The sequence below is a fragment of the Hordeum vulgare genome, chromosome 2H (assembly GCF_904849725.1).
Source record: "Hordeum vulgare subsp. vulgare chromosome 2H, MorexV3_pseudomolecules_assembly, whole genome shotgun sequence".
Lineage (NCBI taxonomy): Eukaryota > Viridiplantae > Streptophyta > Magnoliopsida > Poales > Poaceae > Hordeum > Hordeum vulgare.
The window spans coordinates 592,225,291-592,234,467 of record NC_058519.1 but is presented as its reverse complement, the minus strand read 5'-3'; the positions used below and the strand labels follow the sequence as shown (position 1 = coordinate 592,234,467).

General features: G+C 41.5%; 1 protein-coding gene across 1 annotated transcript; it reads right to left on the bottom strand.

The window, feature by feature from the left end:
* Positions 1-568: 568 nt before the first annotated feature.
* Positions 569-2,897, bottom strand: LOC123427529. The gene is made up of 3 exons (XM_045111602.1): positions 1,897-2,897; positions 1,535-1,770; positions 569-1,380 (listed from the first exon to the last, which is right to left on the bottom strand). Exons 1-3 carry the CDS (start codon positions 2,855-2,857, stop codon positions 721-723), a joined length of 1,857 nt encoding a protein of 618 aa, XP_044967537.1. The 5' UTR covers positions 2,858-2,897; the 3' UTR covers positions 569-720.
* Between the last annotated feature and the right edge of the window lie 6,280 nt (positions 2,898-9,177).

Below are 9,177 nucleotides of genomic sequence, written 5' to 3'. Positions count from 1 at the left end.
ACGAACACGTATGCTAGAAACACATGACATAGCTGAACTTACAGAACATGGGCATTCACAGCTTCTACCAAGCATGACCGGTGCATCACAAATCTACACACTATGCTTCCATCGAATTATTATAACAAAATTCATACAACTATCCCAATAATCACACGGTCTTGCTGCCTAATGGAGAAATATCCATTCAACATTAACTAGCATCAAACGGAGCCCAATTCTCATCAAAATCACCCAAAAAACGAAACAAAAGGTGTTGTCTTCAATATATGTCTTCATCTCCATTGTTGACAACCGGGGAAATTTTTGAACTGCCAATTAAACACACTTATAGCATCTCCTCCTTCCAAACTCATGCAAGGCTGCAGCATCTCCTAACTGATGCCAGGCCTGGAACACCTGAAGCACAATGACATACTACAATAGAGATCCCACAATACTTTGTCTCAAGCTTGAGGTGTGTCATTTTTGCATAAACTGGACAAAACATCCTCCCACATGGGTCCTAGGAAGCAGATCAGACGCCCCTAATTCTTCTAATCCGATGGTGCATGAGTAGTCTGATGGATGCATAAACAGTCAGATATTTTGTGATATACTGATCAGCACCTATTTTGTGACATACTGCAGTATGCACTAATAGTACAATACACAACACTGGAAATACAAAATACAGTTATACAATACTGAACACTGGAAATACTAATAGTCTGAGCTCAATCAAACTTCCTCACTTCCCTCCATCGAGATCCACAGCTTGTCCTGAACTAGACGGGACCAAGCAACAGTGATTTCCAGCACAGAGTCGCCAAGTTGACACACATCCTGAGTTATATTGCAATTTTGCGCCTTGATGGATACCTCACCTTTGATAGTCCCAGACTGCGAGTTAGCCTCTATGACAACTTCAAGCGTTCCACATAATTGCACAGAGACAGCATGCCTTGACAGATTAAGGTAACCCTTTGAACAACTAGTCATTGCTCCATCTTGAAGCACAACTTGCCGAAATGAAGGGTGGGTACTGTTAGGCAACCTGCCTTTCTGAGGCCTGCCTTTCCGAGGCAGAGAGAAGCAAACAACTCTGCCGCCGTTTTTAAAAAGACACGGTGTCTCTTCGGGAACACAGAGACGGATACCCACGATAGTAGCCTGGACTGATTCACGAAGCTCCTCTGAGCTTAACACCATTGTGCATAAGCCTCCGGCAAGAGGGGTATATAGAGTACATACCCCACTACCGCTGTAATACCAGACACGATTTATCAACGCAATATCTTCAGACTCTGTTCTACCCTTCACGTTCAGCTTTATTTCCACATAAACAGGTTCCCGACATACAATTGCACGAGACGGGCCAGTCAAGTGCAAAAAAGGATCCTGCATTCACCATTCATTAATCAGTTTTGTTAATCTAGCAATTTAGTGGGCAATCGCTTGATATGTGTTCTTAACTAGATGTGTATTTCTAAATGCATCAGTCGTAACTAATCAACAGACCAGGAAAGATAAAATAGAAAAATACTAAACGGACCTCTGGATTGAGTATTTGGCAGTTATTCCTTCGACGGAAAAAGAGTATGTTGCGATTGTGATCCACGGTGTCTCTTGCAGCAATCAATCCGTACACTTCCAGTGGCCACTTCAAGCCTGGAACATCTTCTATTTCTTTAACTTCGATGGAGTAAATCTGCAGAGTGCTAGCAACGAAAGCAGCAGATGGTGTGTGTCCTGGTGTACTGTGTGTAAAGTACATAGGACTCAATGAAGCTGGAGCCATCAGAGGGGAAGACTATTTAGAAACTATGTATGCTTGCTTGATACATGCATGCAGTTGGAAAGAAGAAACGCAATGAACAATGAACAGATATATGGTGTGAATGGATGTTTACTCACTCGTCTCTGTGAAGGTACCGTATGATCTGGACCAATTCGATACCCAGCCACGACGATACTCATCAAAGAACTCCTCTGCCTGCTTATTGATCATCAGGGCCTTCCTGAGCTTCTCATTGGCTTTAACTGCCATCTCGTGGGTTTCCTCTGTCTCCAATATTATCAATCTGGAAGTGGAAATCCTCGGCAAAGGCTTGTACTTTCCCTTGGCTGCCTCCAGAGTCTCCATGGAAATTATTGGTTGCGTCTCGTCCACCTCATCCAGTTTGATTCTGGTTCCTAACTTGATGTTGGTCGTGTTGACCAACGGCTCCTTGAGCAGCTCGGAGAACAATTCAGATTTGTAACTAAGATGTCCCATCTGATCCAACTGGGTGCAAAGCTGATTCAACCCGTTGAAGATTGCATTCAATCTGTATTCGTAGTAGGTCGACCCCTGCGTCTCGGTTGCTGATCCACACTTGTCTTCAGTCCTAATCTGGATCCCTTCCACACCCATCTTCTCCGAGAATGGCTCTTTGCCCGGAATCTCGTTGTTCTGCACTTTCTCCATCATCTGCAGCAAATTCGTCACCTCTCTGTAGATGTTATCCATGTGGATCTGGACCTCGTCGCTAATCCTCGGCTTCGGCTCGGCTTTCAGCTCCGTGACTTTCTTGGAGATAAGATTGAGTAAGGAGTAGATCTCAGCCCTAACCGTCTCCGTGGCCGACTGAGTCTCCGATGTTGTCCCCTCGTGCTTCCTCCTCTGGATCTCCGACAGCATGTTCTCCTTCATCCCCTCAGTTTCCCCCATCTCCAATTTTGTGTCAGTAGGAGCGGAAATCAATGCCGCAGCATGACCCCTCTTGGCTGCTTCAATCTCCGAGTTTGTCTCCTGTTGCTTCCTCCTCTGGATGTCAGCACCATGGCCGATGCAGTTTCCAGATTCACCAGTCTTGCCGCTCGCCTCCCCTTCCATCTCCAGCTCACGAGGCCGCTCTCCGCTCTTTGTCTTTCCGCCGCCAATCCCGTCGCTCTTCTTTCTTTTCCTTCGGATTTAGAGGAAGAGACGGTCTTTGCTAGGGTTTCGGCGAAAGATGTGTATAGGGCCGATGCAGTTTCCAGATTCACCAGTCTTGCCGCTCGCCTCCCCTTCCATCTCCAGCTCACGAGGCCGCTCTCCGCTCTTTGTCTTTCCGCCGCCAACCCCGTCGCTCTTCTTTCTTTTCCTTCGGATTTAGAGGAAGAGACGGTCTTTGCTAGGGTTTCGGCGAAAGATGTGTGTAGGGGGGGGGGGGTGCTATATTGCATCTCGGCCTCGGCCCGGCCCAGTAAAGGGAGACATACCGACAGGAGGCCGATGCGCGCAAATGCTATGGGTATGTTTGGGACGGAAAACCCTATTTGACACTCATTGCGTCACATAGTCGGCCTAACGCACGGGGGCGATCAACTGGCCGGGCCAGCTCGCTCTGCAGGCTTATTCAATAATTAAACGTGATCAACTGGATTTTCTTCTGTGCCTTTTTCTATTTCATTCTTCTCTGTTTCATTTTTTTCTTTGTTTCTTTTTATTCTTTTTTCTTTCAAGATTATACAAAAAAATCTAATATTTTTCTGTTTTCTTTTTATTCTATTTTTTATTTTCTGTTTTTTTTTCTCATTTTTCTTTTTTTTACTTTTCACTTGTTTTCAAAAGATTGTTCGTGTGTTTTCACAAATGCTCGCCATTATCCAATAGTGTTCATGTTTGAAACATTTTGCATGAGTTTAAAGAAATGTGAATGTTTCCATAATCTATTGTTTTCAAATTTGTTTGGACTTTTATAAAGATATTCAAATATACAGAAACAATTTGTAATTTTAAAAATTGGCCGCTATATCAAAAAAATCGCACGTTTTGAAAAATCAAAATGAAACATGTCCATGATTCTTTAAAAATTTCAATAATTTAAAATTGATCATGTTTTCAAATATTGTTCTTAAATACAAACAATGTTCAGAATTTTAAAAAATTGTTCTTATTTTTTAAAATTGTTCAAAATGTTTTCGTTCTAAATATGACAAATGTTCAAAACAAATTCGGAATTTCAAAAAATGTTCCCATTTCCAAAAAAATATGATGTTTAATTTTTTTTCTGGAGTTTTGAAAAATGTTCTAGTATAATTTGTTAACGTTTTCAAACATTATTAAACTGGGAGCATTTTTAAAAATTCCAAAACATTCTGAAATCATGAACATTTGAACAAGTGTTGGAATTTATGAACAAGTTTTCAATTTGTGAACAAAAAAAAGTTTGAAACGCAAACATATTTTGCCACTTCCAAACAAAATATAAAAACGCGAATACTTTTAAAATTTGTGACCAAATGTTCTTCTTCATCATCATCATCATCGCCCCTCCAATGACTCGTTAGTAGTTCACTTCAGACCTACGGGTCCGTAGTTAGTAGCTAGATGGCTTCTTCTCTCTCTTGGATCTCCAATACAAAGTTCTCCATGATCTTTATGGAGATCTATGTGATGTAATCTTCTTTGGCGGTGTGTTTGTCGAGATCCAATGAATTGTAGATTTGTGATCAGATTATCTATGATATATATTTGAGTCTTTGTTGATTTCTTATATGCATGATTTGATATCCTTGTAAGTCTCTCCGAGTCTTTGGTTTTGTTTGGCCAACTAGATCTATGATTCTTGCAATGGGAGAAGTGCTTGGTTTTGGGTTCTTACCATGTGGTGACCTTTCTCAGTGACAGTAGGGGCAGCAAGGCACACATTGAGTGGTTGCCATCAAGGGTAGCAAGGCACACATAGTAGTAGATGCAGAAAGTATCGGTCTACTTGTTTTGGACGTGATGCCTATAGATATAATCATTGCCATAGATATCGTCACGACTTTGCGCGGTTCTATCAATTGCTCGACAGTAATTTTTTCACCCACCGTCTACTTGCTTTCATGAGAGAAGCCACTAGTAAACACTACGGCCCCCGGGTCTATTCAAATCTATCGTTTACACCTCCGCTTTTACTTTGCTTTGTTACTTTGTTGCTTTCAGTTCTCACTTTGCGAACAATCTATAAGGGATTGACAACCCCTTCATAGCGTTGGGAGCAGGTTCTTTGTGTTTGTGCAGGCACTTGTGATACCCCTTCACTGGATCGATACCTTGGTTCTCAAAACTGAGGGAAATAATTACCACCGCTGCGCTACATCACCCTTTCTGCTTTGAGGGAACACCAACGCAAGGCTCCAAGGCCACGGGGAAATCCTTTGCGTATTTGCCTAGGAAGTCCCTAAAGGCGTAGCCGTAGCAGAAGGATTCCTGGTGCCGTTGCTGAGGAGAATCAAGACAAGAACAGTCTCCCGTCAGCACGTGTTTCTGGCGCCGTTGGAAGGTCTTTTGTTGAAGTAGTAGAAGTATTTCTGGCGCCGTTGCCGGGGAAGGAGAGATCTATCCAAGTAGGTCTCAGAGACTCATCTCCTGCATTTACTTTTTTGCCAGTTGCCTCTCGTTTTCCTCTCCCCCACTTCACATTTGCCGTTTTCATTTGCCTTTCTCCTTTGCCGTTTTCTTTCGCCCGTTTCACTCTCTCTTCCTGCTCGTTTGTGTGTGAGATAGTCCATCAATGGCTAGACCCACCACTCCAAACGATACTCCTGAGAATGAAGTTCTCAATTTCAGGTAGAATGAGGAAGAAAATTTAAAGGACGCTTGGTACAGGATTTGCAATGCTCAAAGTAGATCTACTCGTAAGCAATCCACTACCGTCCTTCTTCGCAGTTTCTATGTTGGGATTTCTCCTTGGAATAGGTATATCCTTGACACCATTGTAGGCGGGAATTTTCTGGGGAGCCATACTGTTGACTCCTATAGAGCTATCATGAATTTGGTAGGCTCACCCCCGCTCATGGTTAATGGAACTACCTTGACCTTGGAACACGTGATGCAAAGGCTTGACGTTATTGAAAGCAAAATTGCCACAGTTGAACTTATTGAGGGTTTGGATAGAAAGATCCACAATCAAATTACTCAGTACGGATCCAAAGTGGGAATTTTTTTGAAAAAATTAAGGGAGAAGGAACTTATAGTTAATGATTCTTCTAGAATTGGCAAATTAGAAGATGTCATAACCAACTTGGGTTCCGCTTTTGCTGGTGTGCAGAATACTCCAAATCTCACTCTCAAAAAGACCATCAAGTCTGTTTTTCTTCCTAAAGCTAGTGGTGAGTCATCCAATAAAGATGAAGATCTTAAGATGATAAATGATCACACTACTTATGGTTTGAGCACCAAAAATGACTATACGTGATTCCATCACCTTTTGCCTAGCTAAGGGCGTTAAACAAAAGCGCTTTTTGGGAGGCAACCCAACGAATCTATCCTTTTTTCCTTCTGTTTTATGTTTTCCACACTTTCATAATTCTGTTATTATTGTGTTTTTTGTGTGTTTTTTGCGTTTGTGCCAAGCAAAACCGTTATGATTAGTCTTGGGGATGATCGTTTGGTCATGCTGGAAAAGATAGAAACTTTCTGCTCACGAAATGAATGTTCATTTTTTCTGTAAGATATTTTGAGTTGATTCTTTTTGCTGCTGATTTCTACGCAAATTCTTCAGACTTTAGTAATTTTTCAGAATTGTTGAAGTACCAGAGGTATACGAAATATACAGATTGCAACAGACTGGTCTGCTGTTAACAAATTATGTTTTTGTTGTGTTGGTTGCTTATTTTGATGAAACTATGGATAGTATCGGGGGGTATTAGCCATGGAAGATTGAAAATACAGTAACCCAACATCAGCACAAGTAGAATTTAAGTTTTCTACAGTACCTAAGGAAGTGGTGGTTTGCTTTCTCATACTAATTTATCACGAGTTTCTGTTTAAGTTTCGTGTTGTGAAGTTTTCAAGTTTTGGGTGAAGTTCTTATGGACAAAGAGATAAAGAGTGGCAAGAGCTCAAGCTTGGGGGTGCCCAAGGCACCCCAAGAGATTCAAGGATGCCGTAAAAGCCTAAGCTTGTGGATGCCCCGGGAAGGCATCCCCTCTCTCGTCTTCAATCCATCGGTAACGTTACTTGGGGCTATATTTTTATTCACCACATGTTATGTGTTTTTGCTTGGAGCGTCTTGTATCGTAGGAGTCTTTTGTTTTTGTTGTGTCACAATCATCCTTGCTGCAAACCTAGAGAGAGAGACATGCACTCACCGTGATTTTGTCAAGCTTCACTTATATCTTTTGGTAGACAATTCAGCTCACATGTGCTTCACTTATATCTTTTGAGCTAGATACTTTTGCTCTATGTGCTTCACTTATATCTTTTAGAGCACAGCGGTGTGTGGCTTGGTAGTTGATCTATGCTTTGAAAGTAGTCTCAAAAGGGGTAGTTATCCAAAGGGATACGAAAACTTCCACCTTCATGTGCATTGAATAGTTAGAGAAGTTTGATTCATCTCAATTAGTTTTGAGTTGTGGTTGTGGTAGTATTGAAGTTATGCTAGTATGTTGTTGTGGATCTAGAAATACTTGTGTTAAAGTTAGTGATTCCCGTAGCATGCACGTATGGTGAACCGCTATGTGATGAAATCTGAGCATGATTATTCTATTGATTGTCATCCTTTGCGTGGCGGTCGGGATCGCGCGATGGTTTATACCTACCAACCCTTCCCCTAGGAGTATGCATTGAATGCTTTGTTTCGATTACTAATAAAACTTTTGCAACAAGTATATGAGTTCTTCATGACTAATGTTGAGTCCATGGTTTAGATACACTTTTACCTTCCACCATCACTATCTTCTTAGTGTCGTGCAACTTTCGCCGGTGCACAAAACCCACCATTAGCCTCCCTCAAAACAGCCACCATACCTACCTACTATGGCTTTTTCAAAGTCATTCCGAGATATATTGCCATGCAACAACCACCATGACATGTACCACCACATCTACATTGCCATTGCATGATCGTAAGATAGCTAGCATGATGTTTCCATTAATGTCTATGCCACGCTAGATCATTGTCACGGTACACTACCGAAGGCATTCCATATAGAGTCATCGTTGCTCTAAGTTTTGAGTTGAAAGTGTGATGATCATCATTAATGGAGTATTGTCCCATGTGAGGAAATAAAAGAGGCCAAAGAAGCCCACCAAAAAAAAGAGGACAAAGAGCCCACCAAAAAAATAAAAAAAATGAGAGAAAAAGAGAGAAGGGACAATGCTACCACTTTTCCACACTTGTGCATATTAAGCACCATGATCTTCATGACTGAGAGTCTCTCGTTTTGTCACCACCATATAGCTAGTGGGAAATTTTCATTATATAACTTGACTTATATATTATATAACTAGGCTTCCTCAAAATTGCCTTAGGTCTTCGTGAGCAAGCAAGTTGGATGCACACCCACTGGTTTTCCTTAAGAGCTTTCACATACTCTTAGCTCTAGTGCATCATCTGTATGGCAATCCCTACTCATTCACATTGATATCTATTGATGAGCATCTCCACAGCTCATTGATATGCCTAGTTAATGTGACTATCTTCTCCTTTTTTGTCTTGCAACCTCCACCACACTCCACACCATCTATAGTGCTATAACCATGGCTCACGCTCATGTATTGCGTGAGAGTTGAAAAGGTTTGAGAAAGTAAAGGTGTGAAACAATTACTAGGCCAATATCGGAGTTGTGCATGATTTTAATTCATTGTGCAATGATGATAGAGCATAGCCAGACTATATGCTTTTGTAGGGATAACTTTCTTTTGGCCTTGTTATTTTGAAAGTTCGTGATTACCTTGCTAGTTTGCTTGAATTATTATTGTTTCCACGTCAATAGCAAACTATTGTTTTGAATCAAATGGATCTGAACATTCACGTCACATAAGAGGAGTTACAAAGGACATCTATGCTAGGTAGCATGAAAGCATCAAAAATTCATTCTTAATCACTTCCCTACTCGAGGACGAGCAGGAGTTAAGCTTGGGGATGCTTGATACGTCTAAAACGTATCTATAATTTTTGATGGTTTCACGCTGTTATCTTGTCATCTTTGGATGTTTTATGTACCTTTTATATCTTTTTTGGGACTAACTTATTAATTCGGTGCCAAGTGCGAGTTCCTGTTTTTTCTGTGTTTTTGGCTCTTTTCATATCTGATTTTGGAACGGAGTCCAAACGGAATAAAATCCCAAAATGATTTTTTCCCGAAAGGAAGAAGATCAGGGGGTCTGTGGGCCAAGCCAGGAGGGCTCCAGGGAACCCACAAGCCCCCACTCCGCCACTAGGGGGAGGCGGCGGTGGG

Bases quoted from the DNA above. Each gene is read 5' to 3' on its own strand.
- LOC123427529 (XM_045111602.1), bottom strand. From the start codon at position 2,857: ATGGAAGGGGAGGCGAGCGGCAAGACTGGTGAATCTGGAAACTGCATC. The intron at 1,771-1,896 runs GTGAGTAAACAT...TGATGGCTCCAG, and splicing joins CGGTACCTTCACAGAGACGA to CTTCATTGAGTCCTATGTAC. The intron at 1,381-1,534 runs GTCCGTTTAGTA...TGGTGAATGCAG, and splicing joins GCCAAATACTCAATCCAGAG to GATCCTTTTTTGCACTTGAC.